This window comes from Nuphar pumila, chromosome 14 (genome assembly GCF_984573655.1).
Source record: "Nuphar pumila chromosome 14, dmNupPumi1.hap1.1, whole genome shotgun sequence".
NCBI classification, from domain to species: Eukaryota; Viridiplantae; Streptophyta; class Magnoliopsida; order Nymphaeales; family Nymphaeaceae; genus Nuphar; species Nuphar pumila.
The window spans coordinates 76,319,137-76,341,049 of NC_143262.1; the positions used below are offsets into that span (position 1 = coordinate 76,319,137).

The window sequence follows — 21,913 nt, forward strand, 5'->3', positions numbered from 1 at the left end:
TTTTAAATTCATTTTTTATTCTTTTTGAGGACCTAAAGGGGCTCCAACCTTAGAGTCGTTGGAGCCCCCAACGGTCACAAATGTGACCGTTGGGGGCTCCCAATGACTCTATGGGAGCCCCCTTTTGGCTCTCCTTTTGAGGCCCTTTGGCCCTCCTTTTTCCTCCTCTCCCTCTTGTATAAATAGGGGTGAACCCCTTGTGTATTCTTATTCAAGAGAGCTTTCTCTCTTCTCAATAAGAGGCTTTTTATATTGTTGCCTTCTTAAAGGCTTGTGCTTGTATTGTCCCTTTGTGGACTTGTGATATTGTCACTTTTATTCATTGTTGTAAGTGCTTGTATGCACTCTTTATATTTCCGCAATATCTCATTACATGGTATCAGAGCCACTCGATTCTTGAAGGAAAGGTGTTGTTCGTGTATCTCATATTTAGTGGACATCTTCTCACTTCTTGGCAACATCATGGAGACAAAGATTGACCTATCTTTCAAGCTCAATGGAAAGAATTATATGATGTGGGCATCGGCAATGGAAAATAATCTCAAAGGAAAGAAGCTTTGGGGTTTTGTCATGGGGACCGTTCCAGAACCTAAGCTTATGCTCACGAAGGTGGAAGAAGGTCAAGAAAAGGCTCTTGAGGGAGATGCTCGCCTCAAGGCCATTGAAAGTCATCAAAAGGAAGTGGAAGATTGGGAAAGCAATCACGCAAAAATCCTTGCGTGGTTTATGAACAATATAGAGCTTAAGGTATGTGCTAATATAGCTAAATTTCGTAGGGCCAATGAGGCTTGGTCCTTTATGAGGGGTATGTATACCCAAAAGGATCTTGCAAGAGCATACTTCTTGCAAGAAAAGATTAGAACCACCAAGAAAGGTGATTCTAGCATTCAAGACTATTATAGTGCCCTAAACCCACTATGGGATGAATTGGCTCTCTTAGAGCCAAAATGGGTTTCTATGGAATATATTGATTTAAGGCAAAAACAAATAGAACAAGAGTGATTGTTTCAATTTCTTTTTGGGCTACGTCCCGAATTTGAGAAAGTGAGATATTCACTTCTCCATAGATCTATTTTTCCTCCTATTGAGGATGCTATTGCTGAAATCACTCAAGAGGAGACAAGGCTTGGCATGAGTAAGCATGTTGATGAAGTCTTTGCCGTATCAAAACTGGGTAACAATGTTAGAACCTATAAGCCTCCTCATTTTGGGAAACAAGGAAACTACAATGGAGTAAGAAAAATGATTGTTTGTCATTATTGCAATGAGCCGGGTCACATTAGACCCGCTTGTCCAAAGCTCATTGGAACCTTCAAGCCTAAAGTAGCCTCTCTTGAAGAAACCACCACCAAAGAAGATGAAGGCAAGAACAATGACATTAAAGAAACTCTTGGACAAATATCTATGGCTCTCCAACAAATGCTAAAAGTTTCTTTCTCCACATCGGGTGCGGCTATTGCTTCAACATCATCACCCGGTACGTATTCTTGGATCCTTGACTCCGGAGCTTCTTTTCATATGACCCCTCATGAAAATGCACTTAGTGATGTTTGCACCAATTCAAAGGACTCTTGTGTCTCTACGGCCGATGGAACCTTTTTGAAAATTTCAAGTATTGGCTCTTTTAAAGATTCACAAAATTTTTGTGTTCCAAAAGTAAGAGTTGTTCCCAAACTAAATTTAAACCTATTTTTGGTTTCTCAAATTGCCGACCATGGATGTGAAATATCTTTCTCATCTAATGGTTGCTTTGTGCAGGATCTCCGGTCCGGGAAGCGGATTGGGCAAGGCCATAGAAAGGGAGACCTCTATTATATGGACCATCTTGATCTCCCTACAAACTTTTTTTGTTCTTATGTCCAAGAAAAAAACATGGAAACTTGGCATAAAAGACTTGGTCATCCAAGTTATTCCAAAATGTATCTCTTTCCTTTTGGAAACAAATTTTGTAAGGAAAAAGAAATTAATTGCAAAGATTGCATTTTTGGAAAAATGAAGTCTATTCCATTTCCAACTAAAACTTTTCTCTCATCAAGGCCTTTTGAATTGGTGCATTCGGATGTGTGGGGGCCTTCTCCGGTTATGTCTAAAGGGGGCTATTCATATTATGTTACGTTTATTGATGACTTTACTCGGTATGTTTGGATTTATTTCCTTAGTCATAAGTCGGAAGTATTTACTTTCTTTAAAGATTTTCATAAAAAGGTTCAAAATCAATTTCAAAATAACATATTTATTTTAAGATCCGATTCCGGTGGCGAATACTTATCTCACGAATTCCAAAACTATTTAACCCAAAATGGCATTTGCCATCAAAAGTCATGTCCTAGGACTCCTCAACAAAATGGCCTAGCGGAAAGGAAACATAGGCACATTATAGAAACCGCTAGAACATTACTTGTTTCTAGGAATATTCCAAAGAAGTTTTGGGCCGAAGTCGTTCTAACCTCAACCTATCTAATCAATAGAATACCCTCTTCTAAGTTAAACAATGCTTCTCCTTATGAAAAACTCTATAAATTTTCATCAAATTTCAATCGTCTTCGTATTTTTGGTTGCAAATGTTTTGTCCTACTACATAAAAGGGATAAATTATCTCCAAAAGCAATTGAATGTGTTTTTTTATGATATGGTGAAAATCAAAAAGGGTATAGATGCTATGATTTTAAGAATGATAAACTATATGTTTCAAAAGATGTAACATTTCTAGAAGAAGAAAACAGATTTGATAAAATAGAAGAAACAAATGAAATTGATTATATATTCTTATATGATCTTATTGATGACATACAAGAAGATTTTCTTGAAAACATAGACGATACTCGTGAGGTATCCCCTCTTGACATAACACTCTCAAATGATAGTGATTCAAATATAAATGTTCATGATAGTCATACCAATATAAATGTTTACTCAAGAAGAAATCAAGAAAATCCTATTAGTGCCCTCGAAAAATACTCTCAAATTTCTGAATCCACTGAGGAACCACAAGTTAGGCATTCTTCTAGAATATCAATACCCCCAAATAGGTTTGTATCATATGATTCCTTAACTCCCAACTATCGGGCATGTTTAATAACCCTACATTCTTATTTTGAACCGGCCCACTATAATCAAGCTAAATCTATACCTGATTGGGTTGAAGCAATGCAAGTTGAACTAAATGCTTTAAAAAAGGCCAATACTTGGGAAATAGTTAATCTACCCTCACACAAAAAACCTATTGGTTGTCGCTGGGTCTTCAAAGTTAAAACTAAAAGCGATGGCTCTTTAGAATGATATAAAGCTAGATTAGTTGTTAAGGAATACTCCCAAGAATATGGCATTGATTACGAAGAAACATTCGCTCTCGTAGCTCGAATGACTAGTGTCAGGACCTTAATAGTTGTCGCATCAACCAAAAAATGGCCTATTTATCAACTTGACGTAAAAAATGCTTTTTTAAATGGAAGTTTAAGTGAAGAAGTTTATATAGATCCGCCACCCAGAATAAATATTAAGCAAGGTCAAACACTTCGGCTTTTAAAGGCATTGTATGGTCTTAAACAAGCCCCTAAGGCTTGGTATGATCGTTTCAGTGATATCATAATAAAGTTAGGATTTCACTCTTGTTATACTGACACTGCTCTTTTTGTTAAACATGCAGGTTCTAGTATCGTAATTTTGTTGCTTTATGTTGATGATATGATTATCACTGGGAATGATCAAAGTAGTATTATTAATGTTAAAAATATGTTAAAAGATAATTTTGATATGTCTGACTTAGGTTTTCTCAGATATTTTCTTGGAATTGAGGTTGCATATTCTCCTAGAGGATATATTTTGTCACAGATGAAGCTTGCTGCAGATATATGTTCTAAGTCTGGGATTTCTGATGATAAGAAAGTAGAGACTCCCGAGGTTATTAATGCCAAATTGCGGTTGGAGGATGGGGTTCTTCTGGAAGATCCCACACCTTACAGACAACTCATTGTGTCTCTTACCTATTTAACCATCACCAGACCAGATATCACTCATGCGGTTCACTCAGTTAGCCAATTTCAGCATGCTCCTACAATTGTGCATATGAGTGATGTTCTCCGAATCATCCACTACATTTGGAATACCATCAATAAAGGGCTATTTCTATCCTCCTCTTCTTCCTTGAATCTTCTTGCTTATACTGATGCAGATTGGGGAGGTAATCCCAATGATCGAGTCTCAACTACTGGTTTTTGTGTCTTTTTAGGGGACTCTTTGATTGCCTGGCGATGCAAGAAGCAGCTGAAAGTTTCACTATCATCTACCGAAGCTGAGTACCGGGCTATGGCAACCACGACAATGGAACTTGTATGGCTTCGTAGTTTGCTTAAAGACATGGAAGTTGATATTACCAAAGCCTCAAAGCTATGTTGCGACAACAAGAGTGTCATCTATATTGCGAGCAATCATACTTTTCATGAGCGTACAAAACATATCGAAATAGATTGCCACTATGTTCGTGACGAATTCTTACGAGGAATTATTGCTCTGCCATATGTCACTTCAGAATATCAGTTGGCGGACTTCTTCACTAAAGCTCTTTCGGCTCCTCGCTTCATGTTTCTTCTTGGCAAACTTTCTGTCATTTCCCCGTAAAGTTTGAGGGGGGGTGTTAAAATGTACCTAATATATATATATATATGTATATATATATATATATATTACATCAATACCCGATAGGGGTATTTTTGTAATTTCACATAGTTGTTTTAGAAAACAACTATTTTTCTTTTTTGAATAAATGTAATTTTTATTTTTATTTTTTAAATTCATTTTTTATTCTTTTTGAGGACCTAAAGGGGCTCCAACCTTAGAGTCATTGGAGCCCCCAACGGTCACAAATGTGACCGTTGGGGGCTCCCAACGACTCTATGGGAGCCCCCTTTTGGCTCTCCTTTTGAGGCCCTTTGGCCCTCCTTTTTCCTCCTCTCCCTCTTGTATAAATAGGGGTGAACCCCTTGTGTATTCTTATTCAAGAGAGCTTTCTCTCTTCTCAATAAGAGGCTTTTTATATTGTTGCCTTCTTAAAGGCTTGTGCTTGTATTGTCCCTTTGTGGACTTGTGATATTGTCACTTTTATTCATTGTTGTAAGTGCTTGTATGCACTTTTTATATTTCCACAATATCTCATTACAATATATACCCGTGTCCCCGTGTCCAAAATTTTTTAAATTGAGCCGCACCCATACCCGCACCCATGTGACATAGTTTCCACCAATATGACCACCTACCCGAATCAAGCCAAAATTTGGAGACAGGGCATCAACATCAAGTCTTTTGATGAAAAGTGCATGCTTTCATGTGGTTATGCTCAGACTATTCTAATAAATCAAATGGAAGTTGATGGCATGTTCTTAACTACTCCACAAAAAAACTACTCATCTTCACCTCATGCTTTCCTGTTGCGGAAAAGAGCACTCTGAGAAAGCAATAGCTACATTTCATTAATCATAATGAATTGATAGAAACAACTGCATGATGCAAAGAAAAGAATGACTAAGATACCTAAACATTCGACAACCATATAAGAGAGGATGACAAAGACAAAATGCCCAGCCTGTGCACAACTAAAAGAACAAAGGCATATGTCGTACAACCAACTCACTACCTCAGACCTGTCACAACCTTTGGCAAGCTGAAAAGGAATAGGAAGCAGAGAAGGAGTCTAGACAGTGACACTTCAATTATGATGGGTAGCCCCAATAAGCATGGAGATGTTTAACCAGTTAGAAAGTTTATGAGAAAGCTTCTCTAAGGTTGAGGACTGGTCATGTTCTGTGGAAATACAAGAATAAAGATGAGTTCCTTGGTACCAGAGCTATTCTGATCTTGCACCCAATGAACCTAACAATAAATTCCACTAAACTGGGATAGCAAGTAAAGAATCTCAATATTTAACTGACAACAAAATGCCCTAAATTATAGCTATATTAAAAATGATTTCCAATAAAAATAAGACACATCCTCACATGACCTACTGAAATTCTTATTTACCGGAAGGTCCAGAAGGTTGATTTCCAATCAAAAGATTGCCAACCAGGAGATTGTTAGCTTGAATAAACACTACCCACTTCTTAATAATACTCTTTCTTTTGTACCACTAGTTCACCCATGCTCCCAATTGATTTCCTCTTAACAGGATTTTTAAACTTTTAGTTGCTTCCCTTAACGATCCTTAAACTCTTAGGGTTCTCAATCTTATTTTAATGAACCACACTTCCCACTTATGCTGCCAGTTTCATCTCCAAGATTAGCTTTCTACCTTGGATACCATGAATAAAATCTCATCACACAATTGTACATAAATTGAAGCCGTCTATTCTATCTGATAGCCATAACAGTTATCAAAAGTAGTTTTTCTAAAATAACTTAAACCATCATGTCTCCAAGGGTATCATGTAGATACCTGTGTATCAAAAGGTTGAAAACTGTTGTTAATGCACCCAAAGGGTTGTTTATAGCAACAATGTGTTAATCATTTTACCTTGTATTTTATCTAACATTGATAGCAGGTATCCAAAGTCCAAACAAATGTTTGTGCAGTATAACTGTGAGACCATTTTTGCAAAAATAACCAAAACCTTTGTCTGTTAAAAGCATCATGTAGATACCTGTGCATCAAAAGATTGAAGACCATAGATAATGCACACAAAGGTTGTTTAGAGAACAATGTCGTTAATCATTTTACCATTGTGCAAGCACGTGCATGAGCGTGAGAGAGAGAGAGAGAGAGAGAGACTTATCCAGATGTTGATATCTGGGTTCAGAAACATTCATGCATGAGACATTTTGACAGGAACATATCAGATAAACGGGAAAATTGGGGGTGATGTGGAGATGGTGGCTTTTCTCAACCTGCTGGTTTCTTTATGGGAGAATATTCGAGGGTCACTCCAGAATCTCAGTCATTCGTGAGAAGAGACCAATGGTTTTGTTCCTTTGTGCAGAGTAACGCTAGCCAGGGATAGATCCCTCTTGGATTGAATCTTTTAGAATAGGAAAATTATGTATTTCATCTTGAATCTATGTTTCGTCAGTAATATTTTTGTCTCCTTGGTTGACTTGTTATCTTTTCTTTCCTTGAGTCATCATAAATTTGACCTAATTCTCAAAATATGAGAGAGGTGGGGGGAGGGGGTGATGTGCGCTGTAGAACTGCAATGCATATCAGAAACATTAAAACTACAAGAAATATTTGTGAACGTCTTAAACATTGATTGTATCACATAGATATGACAGGCAACAGAATGCTTGACTTGGCCATTCAGATATGAAAATTAACACTTATAAACATAACCATATCTATAACAATTTTGCAAAAAACCTGTAGATATGTATTCACATCTTTTTCACAGTGAGAAACAAGTTGAAGCATGATCATTCAATGGAAAAATAAGTTTTACATCAGTTTGAACAACAAAATTTCTGATTCCACATATTTCTTTTCATGGCCAATTTAAGGGCCATGTTTACAAAGGGGTTAAACAATATCTAAAAGAATCACAACTAAAAAAGCAAAATAATTAGTGAGAAAATTCTTGAATCCTGGGTTCCTTTTTCTCATCAGTCCTTTAGACAAAAGAAAAGAAACGCAAACAAAATGCTCAGTTGGGTACTCGTGCTCATATCCATTGTAGTCATAGTATAGCCTCTCACCTTTGGCAATATCTCTGTTGGCAACAATTAAAACCCGGCACTCACCATTTACACTATACCTGACACATTTCAGATTCTGCTTCTTCCTACCCTCCCTACATTGAAAAGAAAAAAAATAATTCCCCAGGTAAAAATCATTTGAACACCATGTCAAAACCAACACATTAATGAATTTCAACCCAATATGAAGATTCACACAGGAAACCGCAAGCATATCAAGCACCTCAAGCTATTAATATATTTGGCATGATCAATGGCAAGTTAGCCAGCTGTTAAAAATAACAAGCTACATGAGAACAAAAATTCACTAGGATTAGGCCTTGACTTACAGAGTGTAATTGTTGATTCCATTGATGAACCGTGCAATATTTCCACATTTATCAGGGCAGATAACAAGACTTTCTGATGAATTTTCTGCTGAAAGAAGTGTCATCATGCTATCAGAATCATCATTTTCACGATTTTTCAAGTAGTCAACTTCTCCAGCATACTCTGTAATTAAAGCCATGTCCTTGATATGTCCATCAGCTTCTACTGTAAAACTGCAGAAAAGCACAGAATGTCATCCAGTAATCATTATATATATATATATATATATTTTTTATATATCTATATATTTTTATAACTCCGCCTGTGTAGTTATACACTGCCGGTCCCAAGCCCGGATAAAGGAGGAGGGTTGCGGTAGGCCTGTGACAGCCAGCATAAAAACTTTGTCATATCCTATGAAAATGAACCAATATGAGAATTTCGTTGGGGCGTTCCCTACTGAGCGACGCGCTGTACTCTCTAGGCTCGGAGGCAGTGATAAATGTGCAAGGGTTGCTAGGTCGTCGCCCAGAAGCGACGCGTCACACCGGCGCCCGGGTGTGGTGTCAAATAGGCAAGGGTTCCCTCACTTTGTTGGACGGGTGGGGGTAAAGAAGTTAGTCCAAGACCATAAAATTAGGTTAGCCACTTGGAACATAGGGTCTTTAACTGGTAAGTTGGTAGAGTTAGTAGATGTTATGTGTAGGAGAAAGATTGATATTTTATGTCTTCAAGAGACCAAATGGGTAGGTGAGAAAGCTAAAGTGATAGAACCTTGGGGATATAAGATTTGGTATACAGGAATAAATAGGAATAGGAATAGAGTAGGGATTGTTATGAGTCGTCAGTTTATAGATAATGTAGTTGAGGTCCGTAGGAAGGGTGATAGAATTTTACTTATTAAATTAGTATTAGGTACGGATATTATTAATATTATTAGTGTTTATGCACCTCAAGTAGGTTTAGATGATTCCATTAAGCATCAATTTTGGTAAGATTTAGATGGAGTAGTACAAGAGACATCTTATGGAGAAAAGCTTTTCATCGGCGGTGACCTTAATGGACATGTAGGCATTAGTAGGGATGGATTTGAGAATATCCATGGAGGCTATGGTATAGGAGAAAGAAATGAAAGTGGAGAAAGGATTTTAGATTTTTGTTTGTCCTATGATATGATCTTAGCAAACACTTGGTTTAGGAAGAGGGAGTCTCACCTAGTAACATTTAAAAGTGGGGTTAATACGAGTCAGATAGATTTTTTCCTACTTAGAAAGAGAGATAGGGGTTGTTGCATCGATTGTAAGGTTATACCAGGAGAAAGTGTAGCTACACAACATAGAGTCTTAATTTTAGATCTTAGAATTAGACAATGCCGCAAAAGGGATAGACATAGGATAGATCCTAGAATTAAGTGGTGGGCACTGAAAGGAGCTAAACAAGGAATGTTTGTAGAGCAGGTAGTTAAGGAAGTTGATTGGTGTCTCGAGGAGGATTCAGAATCAATGTGGAATAAGATAGCGGGTGGTATGAGAAAAGTAGCTAAGGAGGTATTGGGTGAGTCTAAAGGCGGTGCACCACTAGGTAAGGATACATCATGGTGGAACAAGGATGTCAAATTAGCTATTAAGGTTAAAAGATAGTGTTATAGAAATCTAAGTAAGAGTCGTGATAATGAGAATTTGGAGAAGTATATGATAGCAAAGAAGGAAGCTAAAAAAGTTGTTCGAAACGCGAGGGCTAAGGTATATAAGGAGGTTTATGACAAGTTGGATACCAAAGAAGGCGAGAAGGATATTTATAGGCTTGCAAAGATGAGAGATAGGAAATCGAAGGATTTGGGTATGGTTAGATGTATCAAAGATGAAACGCAAAGGGTTTTAGTCAAAGATGAGGAGATTAAGGAGAGATGGAAAGATTATTTTGATAAGCTATTTAATGATAGTCATGCTCAAGATCTTGGAGACTTCTCCATTCCTTTTCATGAGATAAATCGTGACTTCATGCGCAAGATTCAAAAGAAAGAAATTGCAGAGGCTTTGAAGAAAATGAAATCAAGAAGGGCAGTTGGCCCAGATGGTATACCTATCGAGGCTTGGAAATGCTTGGGAGAGAAAGGTTTAGAATGGTTGACAAATCTTTTTAACTTGATTTGGCGAACAAATAAGATGCCTAATGAGTGGAGGAAGAGTACTTTGGTGCCTTTATATAAGAATAAGGGTGATATACAAGATTGCACAAACTATCGTGGTATAAAACTCATGAGTCATACTATGAAACTTTGGGAGAGGGTGATTGAGTCTAGGTTGAGGAAGGTTGTCATGATATCGGAGAATCAATTTGGTTTTATGCCTGGAAGATCAACCATGGAAGCTATACATCTTCTTAGACAACTTATTGAAAGATATAGAGAGAGGAAAGTGCTACTGGAGTGCTGTGCGATCGTAGAATGCCATTGCGGTTGAAGGGAAAGTTTTATAGGACGACTATTAGACCCGCTTTACTATATGGTACGGAATGTTGGGCTGCCAAGAGACATCATATTCAAAAAATGAGTGTAGCTGAGATGCGGATGCTTAGATGGATGTGTGGAAATACAATAAAAGATAAGATTCGGAACGAAGAGATACGTAAGAAGGTAGGTGTTGCACCCATTGAAAATAAGATGCGAGAGAATCATTTACGGTGGTTTGGACATATTCGGCGAAGGCCTAATGATGCTCCAGTTAGAAGGTTGGAGAAATGGGAAAATATATTAGTTAAAAGAGGTCGGGGTAGGCCTAGGAAGACTTGGATGGAGATGATAGGAAAGGATATGAATGCTTTGAACCTCACCGAGGACATGGCGTTGGATAGAAATGATTGGAGGAAAAGGATTCATGTGGAAGACCCAAAATGAATTTCTTTTTTGGTTCATATCGCTGACCCCAATTGTTTTGGGATGAAGGAGTAGTTGTTGTTGTTGTTGTTGTTGTTGTTGTATATATATATTTATATATATATAGAGAGAGAGAGAGAGAGAGTAAATAAGTGGTGAATACCCTTCACAGGGATCAAAAACAACAAGAAGAGGAGGCCATTCTCCTTGTCTGCAGATTAGGGTTTGGGTATCTTCTTTAGACAAAACCTGAAAAAGACAATAAAATAAAATAAAAATAATTTATCAATAGCTTACAGTAGATTTTACAGAATTCCTGAACAACCATTAAGAGGAAAGCAAAACTTGCTGTGCCACAAATCTTGGTATTCAGATTTTCATGGCAAGGGAATGCCTCACAAAAAAATAATTTTTGTTTTTATGGTGTGATCTGGACTGCTACCTAGTAACCATAATGTTTCTAGAGCTTTATACTCTTGAAGAATATTTAGAGGTTGAGGGTCAGTTTTGCCAAATAAAGTTCAATGATATACTTAAAAAGACGTTGTCATTCACGACTGAGTCTGGATCTCAGAATCCAGACCCAATTTGTTTTATTTAAACACATGCTCATTAATGGCATGTTGTAATTCTAATATATCATATAATGGGTATTTTCATACCCTAATTTTGTATCTGTATATACTTAATGAGAAGCAACCGCAGACCCTGAATTGGGTAAGGTATCTCTCAAATCTGAACTTACCTATTCTTCGTTTTCTTTATTCTTTCTGAATTCTTTTTAAGTCAACATACTTACCTCAATTTGCATCAGATCTCTCTCTTCACCCATCAGATCTGATAGTTTCTCTCCTTATTCCCCTTATTCTTCTATTCTCCAACGTATTCTTCTATTCCCTATTTTGATCTTTTGCGTGATTTCACAAGTTGATATCACATCCATATCATTCCTCTTTTTCTTCAGATTGACGTAAGACCAGATTCAGATCTGATCAGATCTGTTTTTTTTTATCTCTTTTTTTTCTCGAATTTCTTTTCTTCTATTCTTCTTTGCATTTTTCGAAAAGAAAAACACGTTACATTCAAATAATGTGTTTTTGTTTTGCATTTTATTGACTGGTCTTTATTCATATCAGTTTACTATGTAACCTAGGTTTCTGTCTCGGGTTTGCTGTTAAAAAAAAAAAAAGACAGCCGAGTTCTCTGAAATTACATATTGGTTCTGAAATTTATTTCGGAATTTTGTTTGCTAGTCTTTTACTCTAAAATTACATATTGGTTCTGAAATTACTCCTTTTGTTCCACTCCACTCTTGTTTCTAATTCTACCTTGCTTTCACCCTCAATCGTTTATGGATTCTTTTTCTTCCCCTCAACCTGGCCTTTCTTCCAACTTTCTTAGCCAACTTATATATGAAAACTGAACAATTCTAATTTTCTCACCTGGAAAAGAAAAATCATCCTCCTCATAAGAAGTCAGGATCTTTTTGGACATCTAGATGGCTCTGTTTTTGTTCCTCCAGAGTTATATCACAAAATGGCAAGACTGGGGAGGGTGACCCTTCCATTACTTTTGTTAGAAATCGAGAGTATATCTCCTTAATGAAGCGAGATCAGGCTTTGGTTGCCTACATCACTTTCACCCTGTCTCAGGAGCCAGAGGTGCTTGTGGCAGTCCTAGATGACTGCACAGCTATGCAGTTATAGCATCGTCTTGTCCAAACATATTCTCAAGTTTCTCAGGCTAGAGTTTTATTTTTAAAGAAAGAGTTTCAAAAGCTGAGAAAGGACTCCATGACTGTCATGGAATACTTAAACAAAATGAAGACTATCACGGATCAGTTGGCCATCGTGGGTTGTGCGGTCAGTGACAAAGATATGGTGCAACAAACTTTGAGCGGGCTGGGACCCGATTATCATATGATGGTTACTTCCTTGTTGTGTTTGCCAGACTTACTTATATTTGAAATCCTTCGTGCTAAGCTCTTACAGTATGAGCTGACTTTAAAGGGATTCTCTGAAGGTAATCACAACCCCATTGGAGCACACGACGTTCTTGCCACATGAGTTACTTATGGTCGAGGATGTGGCAGGTATGAATATCGAGAAAGGGGAGATCAAGAGAAGAATAGACAAGGAGCTCGTGGAATATTACCTACTCCCAGTATGCCTCCTAATCTGCAAAGGCAAAGGACAATACCTACCTGCTTTCTCTGCAACAAAAGGGGGCACATAAAGGCAAATTGTTGGTTTAACCTGCAAAACAGAGGCAAGCAATTGGAGACAAGAAAGGGAACAGATACATTGAAGAATAGTGGAGAAGTCAAAGAATTGCTATTATCTGTCTTGGCTGAATTGAATATCAAACAGAATGATCAAGGCACTTGGTATGTTGATTCTGGTGCAGCTACTCATGTCACTAGTGATGTTGGTAAGCTCCTAATTCAGTGTCATTAACTGATAGCTTAACTGCCTAAAATCACAACCATCAAGGTATTCAGAAGTGAAATCACTATGATCAAGCTAAATTACTAGCTATTTGGCCTTGCTACTTTTCTAGAACCTGAACAACAATTTCTATTGTTCAGGTTAGTGAGTAGAGTATCAGTTACTTACTTGGGCAGCCATAACATTGAGAAAAAGGGTAAGCATGCTTAGAAAAAGGCTGTAATGCTTAATTTTAAGCCCACCATGAAGTACACAATCAATAGGAATGCTACAGGTAAGATAAGATCCAAAGGTAGATCAGTCATGCTTCTGGCCAAGAAATATGCACTCAGCCTGTACATTCCAACTGATCTTTCTTTAGCTAGCATTGTTCTCTCCTGTGGGAATGTGAAGATGGCGGTGAATAAAGGAAAGAAGCCCCAGAACACTGAAATAAGGAAAAGAAGCCCTGCCTGCATGCTTTCATAGTTAGAATCAGATCATTGTTTTATAAAAAACATAACCATTTATAACTTTTTAAACATGTTCCTACATATATATATGTATATATATACCAAGAGAGAGAGAGAGAGAGAGAGAGACTGGATTGAAGTGCTGTGTAAGCAAACAAGCAGTCACACACAGAAACAAGTACATAGCAAGAATCTCTTGGGAAATTTGCATGTATCATGTGTGAAAACTCTATTATCATTTTTTACTATCATTTATATGAGTAATGCGCTCCTTCTGCCCACCTTCTCGTTCTGCCCCATTCTGCCCCCTCAAAAATCATCGTTTTTAACCGGCTTTTGGATCACCAGAATCTGTCCTGTATACAGGTTTTTCTGGTGATCCAAAATCAATGGCTATGAAGGTATGGGTTTTTTCCGGCTCATAAAAACATGTTTTGTCGTCGAAAAAACATGATCCAAGAGTCGATTCCCACTAAACTGAGCATGCTAAACACATCTAATGGTGCAGATCTATCATAAAACACTTCAAAACTATAGGGAGAACGGGGCAGAACGAGAAATGGGACCTAATATGTTCAGTTCTCCATATATATAATTATTTATTTATGTTTATATGTATGTATTTATGTGTGTATATACTGAAAATAGTACAAATATTATCATGATCTTTTGAGAAATTCATTTTTCTCTGTTTTTATTTTTCGATTATTGTTAGTTGTTTTCTAAAATCTCTTAAGATTTTTCCCAGAAAAGCTACCCTTTTTATTTATCTCCTGGGAAAACCCTGTTTAAGATATTGCTGAAACATATGCAGGTGACTGATTCAAAAGCTGTATGACAAACCTAATTTCTTGATACACAAATTTACCACATTATTTTCTATATTTTCAGCATCACAATAAATTCAACACATTTGTCGTGATATTCTCAGGTATCCAAATCATTTTTGGCATAACCATTGAGCACTTGCATGTTTGATTTTTATTTGGATACCAAATGTGTTGCATCTTAAATCTATTACATTTGAATTCATGCTTTCTATCAGTCCTTGTCTAAAATCTCATTATTTATGGAGAACTTAGTTGTATCTTATTATCTTGAATATCAGCTTTTGATTTTATATTTCATGATTAAGATGTTTACACATGTTCTAATGATTTTCCCAGTTTCCATTGCCATGATTGTAAATGGTAGAGTTAAATGCTCTACCTGATCTTGCGGTTCCTTGCTTGTTGAAACCTCAGAGTGCCACCATAGCAAACCGAGTATAAATGCTATAGATATAACATGGGTGATATGCATCCAACTAAGATAATCATGCCGTCTTCCTTTTAGTCCTCTCCAGAAAAGAATGGAATACTGCTCCCACCAGTTTGCTTCCCACTCTCTTGCTGTTGACAGCAACTGTGTTTTGCAGTCTGTGATTCTAGCTGTTGGTGTCAGAAGCTTCTTCTCTGTGTGGGCAATTAATGTTTCGTACTGCACCAGTAACAAAAGAGGTTCATTCTTCTACTGTCAAAGAAGTGAATAATGGAAATATTGCAAGATGAAGGCATGCAAATGCATTATGCATGTGTCTTTACTATGTAATAGATGCACTTTGCTGTATACCTGTTGAACATCTTCCGGTGATGGCTTGCCATGTTTTCTGAATTCAAGATTCTCAGGAAGGGGCCTTTTATCAAAATCTGATGGGATTGATTTATCATTTGTGTTTCCATTGGCTAGATCAATCAGGAATTCTGCTGGATTCATGGTTATTAGAGGATAATTACCAATGGAAGAGTACATTATGGCTTCCGATGCCTTTCCAAAATACAGTAAACTGCTTCCCAGTAGGATCAGTTTATCGAATTTGTGGAACAGTCTGCTTGATGGTTGATGAATGGTAGTAACCACTGTTCTCCCAGCCTGAAATGGTGATGCTTGAAGCTAAAGTATGCTCAATATCTATGAAAGTAACATTGTGCTTTGATATTTTCATACCTTGGCAATGTTGTGAAGCATTTGAATGATGCGCATTGTTGTTGTCGAGTCTAAGCCAGATGTTGGTTCATCTAGAAAGAGCAGTGAAGGGTTGAGAAGTATCTCACTACAGATGCAGACCCTTTTCCTTTCACCACCAGAAATTCCTCTTATGAATTGACCTCCAATTATTGTATCTTGGCACCTAAATTTTTTTTATTAGTATTATTTTTCTGTTTGCACAATGCAGAGGCTGTAGGAACCATGGGAATGAGTTTGAACGTGGCCTAGATATATGCGCGTGCACACACACACACACACACAGCACGGTTCTCATCTCTATGACTGGTTAAACATGACAACTGTTTGAAATCAAGGGTTGTCTTAACGTTAGGGATGAACAAAAGGTGAAAATCCATTTACCTCTCAAGTCCAAGCTCACAGATGACATCCATGGCTCTTTCCTCCTGTTGTTTGGTTAAAGTTTTGGGGAGCCTGAGGAGAGCTGCATATGTGAGGGTCTCTTTTACAGTTAAATGAGGAAGTACTACATCCTCTTGCAGCACGAAGCCAATCCTGGAGCACAACACGTAAACCATTTAACATACATTGTACTGGAATCTATAATGAAGTTTGTGCATTGACTCATAACTTGTTTATTGATTTGATTTCACCATGTCTATGTCAGATAGAGCAGGATTTCATGTTGGGTCTGTCATCCAGATCTATTCCACAATGTGCAACATGTACAGGTATGGAGTTTGCTTCTTCTTCTTTTTTTGAAGACTGAAGTTTGCTTATTTTTCAAACCTTGTATTTTGGAATGCATCTAATGATCAGAAAATACCCATTATTTGTTAATCATGAGATTTGATAATGTTGTCAATGATAGATCTTGTGTCCTTTGAGTAAATCTATATCTATATATCTATATATGACATTCCTTTCTATTCTTTTTCTTATTTGTCTTTCACTCGTGATGAAAGACCTGGCCCAAGGGATGCCAGGTTCCAAGTAAAGTTTGGGTGGTAGGACTACCCCCACTTCTCCCTATGCTAGAACTTTCAGAAAAAAAAAATGAAAAGAAAAGTTTTCTTGGTGGAGGGTTTTGAAGAAGAGCTTTGGCCTCTTCTCTATCTTTCTCTCGGTAGTCATCGCACTCTGCTTATTGCAAGTGTGGATTTTTAAGATGACCAACACACGAGATAAATCAAATACCAGCCTCTCTTTCTGTGTGTGTGTGTGTGTGTGTGTGTGTGTGATTGAGAAGTAATTTGTTTTTGTCAGAAGTATCAAATAATGTATGATTCTTGCCTGCGTCTGAATGACTTTGAATAGGGCTGATCATTGTATGTGATGGTGCCACCAGATACGTTGCTTTTGACCCTTCCACTTAGGAGATTGAGAAGTCGTCTTGCCGCCTCCTGATGGTCCCATAAGATCCAGAACTTCACCTGGATATACTGAACCTGTGATTCCATCAAGTATGTACTTTTCATGACATGAATTTCTACTTCCTTCTCCACCTTAACATCCCAGAACTGCAATACAGGCTCACCAATTACAAACACATTTTCGAGTCATGGCTGGGCTTATGAATGCTTCTGGAGGTAGAAGCCTGTGGTTCAGAGTCAATAACAAGTTCAGTTGCATGAATCTCAAGTTGATATTAGTGATACATCAATTTATTTGGGAACTAGTGATTTGATGATAAAGTGGAGACAAACAGAGTTATCTCAAGGTTTAATCTTCACTGCAAGATGCATTACCTTGAGAACAATTGGCATTGTTATTGTTGGAAATAAAATAATAAACTAGAGAAGAAGATTATTCTCTAGAATGAAAAACACACAGAAATGGTGCACGAGAAGGCTACAAAAGGCTTCAATACATTCCAATGACTTGTCTAAATGAGGATACATGGCTGCTATATATATAGCATTCAAGCCCAACCAGAATTTAATTACATAATAAATTCCTACCATAGAAAAACTAAAAGACTATTACATTTTCAAAGGAAAAAAATAAATGGGAGAGGAACCCAAAGAGTTGCATAGAAAACTGCAAATAGCCTTAATGTAAAACGAGTTCCCAAAATGAGGGAGGAATACGAAGAGTCTAGCTTATAATTCCAACAGCCCCTCTTAAGCTAGACTATAACGACACCTAATTTCTCTCTCAATTTATTGAAAGTTTCATTCTTCAATGCTTTTGTAAAGATATCAGTCACTTGGTCTTGGGTCTTGCAAAACTTGACATTGACATCTTCATCTTTGACCAAGTCTCTAATGAAATGATACTTGATTCGAATATGCTTGCTTTTGCCATGAAAAACTGGATTTTTGGTGAGTGCTATTGCTGAACTATTGTCACAAAACAAAGGAGTGATTTCCCATTGAGGATGCTTCAGCTCATGAAGAATCCACCTTAGCCAAAGAGCTTGACAACTAGAAAGAGACAATGAAATATACTCAACTTCGGTTGTGGAGAGAGCAACAACAACTTGCTTCTTCGATGCCCACGAGATTGCACCTGAGCCAATGTGAAAAATGAAACCTGGAGTGCTTTTACTATCATCTCTATTTCCACCTCAATCACTATCACAAAAACCCATCAAATTTGAATCTTCGACACATTTATAATGAATTTCATAATTGATAGTGCCACGCACATATCTCAAAATTCTTTTGCCTATGTCCCAATGAATATTAAAAGGAGATTTCATAAATCTGCTAATCATGCTGACAGCAAACATAAGATCAGGTCTTGTAGCAGTCAAGTACATAAGACTACCAACAAGGCTTCTATAGAGAGTTGCATTGATCTTTCTCTCACCATCATTTTTGCTAAGTTTCAAGCCAACTTCCATGGGAGTATTAAGAGGTGTGACACCCTCCATTCTAAATTTCTTCAATATATTTTCAGCATACCTTTTTTGAGATATAAATATTCCATCTTCAGCTTGCTTTACTTCAATGCCCAGAAAAAAATGGAGAAGCCCCATGTCAATCATTTTGAATTCGTGCATCATATCCTTCTTAAAATTTTCACACATGGTTGCATTAGTGCTAGTAATTATTAAATCATCAACATATAAGCATATGACTAAGAATTCCCCTTGATTGCATTCTTTGATGAACAGAGTATGCTCAAAAGGACACCGTTTGAAACCATTCCTCAAGAAGTATCCATTAATGCGACTATATCAAGCCCTTAGCGCTTGTTTCAGCCCATATAAAGCCTTCTTCAATCGACACACTTTGTTTTCTTCACCCTTCTTTACATAACCCGGAGGTTGATCAATATACACTTCTTCTTCAAGGAGACCATTCAAGAATGCTGATTTTACGTCCATTTGAAAGACCTTCTATTTTCTTTTAACAGCCAAAGCTAACACCATGCGAATTGTTTCAAGGCGAGCCACAGGAGCAAAAACTTCATTAAAATCAACGCCATACCTTTGCTTGTAACCTTTTACCACCAGCCGAGCTTTGCATTTTCAACTTCTCCATTTGAGTTGAATTTTGTTTTATATACCCACTTGACGCCAATAGATTTGTGTCCATTTGGGAGCTCAGTCAACTCCCAAGTATGATTTCTTTCAATAGAGTCCATTTCTTGATTCATAGCAATTCTCCATTTCTCTTCTTGAGATGTTTCTTCATAAGTAATTGGATCGGCGTCCGCAAATAAAGCAAAATTCACCAAGTCTTCCTCAAGATTTCTTCTTGCTGTTTCATAAATTTCTTGAAGACTTCTTGTCTTCATAGGAGGAGATTCAGAACTCCTTGAAGATAAGGAAGATGGTGATAAATGCGTAGATGGAGAGGAGAGTGAAGTATCTCCATCACCACTTGGCTCATAACTCTCTTCCTTATTGATGAAATGTGAATTTTTATTTTCATTCTCACCATCCCAATTCCAAGATTCTTCTTCACTGAATTTTACATCTCTGCTTATGATAATTTTCTTGGTGATTGGATTGTAAAGCTTATAAGCCTTTGAGCATTCACTGTACCCAACGAGGATACATTTTTCAGATTTATCTTCAAGCTTGCTCCTTTGTTCATCAGGAATATGAGAATAACATATGCTGCCAAATACTTTCAAATGAGCAATACATGGTTTTTGCCCACTCCAAGCTTCTTGAGGAGTTAGGTCTTGAACACTTTTAGTGGGGGCACGATTAAGAAGATAGATAGCACATGCCACTGATTCAGCCCAAAATATGTTAGGCATACCTTTAGATTTCAACATACTTCTTGCCATCTCCATGATCGTGCGATTCTTCCTTTCCGCAATGCCATTTTGATGAGGTGTGTACCGAGTAGTCAACTGATGATGGATGCCCTTCTTTTTCAAGAATTCTTCAAACTCATTGGACATATATTCAGCCCCACGATCAGTACGCAAGGTTTTAATAGAAAGATCACTTTGCTTTTCAACAAATGTCATAAATTGCTTAAAATATTTGAACACCTCAGATTCTTCTTTTAGAAAATAAACCCATGTCTTTCGACTGAAGTCATCAATGAATGTTAAAAAATAACGATTACCTCCAATAGATGTGGTGCGCATAGGGCCGCATAGATCAGAATGAACCAACTCAAGTGGTTTTGATGCTCGCCAAGATTTACCAACAGGAAAAGAGTCTCTATGATGTTTCCCAAGAACACAACCTTCACAAATTTTGTCTTGCTGATGAATGTTAGGCATGCCTCTGACCCTATGTTTTTTGCACATAAGAGATAAAGAACTAAAGTTCAAATGTCCATATCGAAGATGCCACAACCATGATGGATCTTTAATAATAGTATTGAAGCAAGGAAGAGCAGCATTTTGAAATATAAATGGAAACATTTTGTTTTGAGTCATTTTCACCTCGGCTATGAGAGCATTCTTCTTGTCCTTAATTTCACATATTTCTCCTTTGAAATGAAGATCATATCCTTTTAGAATAAGTTGCCCAACACTCAAAAGATTGTGTTTGAGGCCTAGAACATAGAAAACATCGGTGACATGCTTGTTTCCAAGGTTAGTTTTAACAAGAATATCACCGCGTCCTTTGACCGCAAGCCTATTATCATCACGTGTTCTAACTTCAGTTTGGACCGTTTCATTTAAGTTCACAAATAAATTTTTGTTTCCAGTCATGTGGTTACTACAACCACTATCAATATACCATACTTCATCATGTGTTTCTTCTTTGGTATCACAAGCAAGAAAGAGAATATCATCATCAAGAATTTCATTTTTTTCATGCATGAAAGTTACATCCTTTTGGTTTTCTTCTGCCAATCGCTTTCTACAAAACTTTATGGTGTGACCATACTTCTGACAATAAAAGCATTGAACTTGTGAGAGAGAGCGACCACGACCTCGACCTCTACCTTGACCTCTTCCTCGCATAGAATAAGATGAATCACAATCATCTTCTTTCGTTTCTTGATTTCTACCACCTCCATATCCTCTTCCTCTTCGTCCTCAAGCACCACCACGAATAGAGAGTTGTGTCTGAAAAGCTTGTTTGATTGGAGGAGAATCAAATTGTTTTATACGAAATTCATGAGATTGAAGTGATCTCATTAAACTATCAATGGACAAGGTGGATAAGTCTTTGGATTCTTCTATAGCAACAACAATATGTTCAAACTTGCGAGTTAAGCTCCTCAATATTTTTTCAACAACTCTTTGATCTTCAAGTTTTTCACCATTTACTCGCATTTGATTAACAATGGAGAAGACTCGATTGAAAAAAGCTTCAATCGTTTCAGATTCCTTCATTCTTAAATAATCAAATTCACTTCTTAGAGTTTGTAGTCTCACCATTTTTACCTTGTCTTCTCCTTTATATGTTGTATAGAGAGTATCTCATGCTACCTTTGCCGACTCCGCCGAGGATATCCTTTCGAAAATGGCTTCATCAATAGCTTGATAAATATAGAACAAAGCATTATTGTTCTTCTTTCTGTTTTCCTTCAACTCAGTTTGTTGTCGTTGAGTGATGCCCTCCACATTGTCCATCTCATCGAAGCCACTTTCAACGATGTCCCATAGATCTTGAGAACCAAAGAATGCCTTCATTTGAATACTCCACTTGTTGTAATTTTTCCCAGCAAAGCAAGGAACTTGTGGTTGCACCATATTGTTGGAAGTCATCCTAGCTCTGATACCACTATGTTGGAAAT

The 21,913-nt window shown here is 37.2% G+C and overlaps 1 protein-coding gene and 1 pseudogene across 1 annotated transcript; both read right to left on the bottom strand.

The window, feature by feature from the left end:
* Positions 1 to 7,465: 7,465 nt before the first annotated feature.
* LOC149817013 (putative Histone-lysine N-methyltransferase ATXR5) lies at positions 7,466 to 11,693 on the bottom strand. The gene is made up of 4 exons (XM_089987005.1): positions 11,661 to 11,693; positions 11,025 to 11,110; positions 8,007 to 8,219; positions 7,466 to 7,772 (listed from the first exon to the last, which is right to left on the bottom strand). Exons 1-4 carry the CDS (start codon positions 11,691 to 11,693, stop codon positions 7,502 to 7,504), a joined length of 603 nt encoding a protein of 200 aa, XP_089843131.1. The 3' UTR covers positions 7,466 to 7,501.
* A 1,586-nt stretch (positions 11,694 to 13,279) lies between these two features.
* On the bottom strand, positions 13,280 to 19,994 carry LOC149817014 (ABC transporter G family member 22-like; annotated as a pseudogene).
* Positions 19,995 to 21,913: the final 1,919 nt, after the last annotated feature.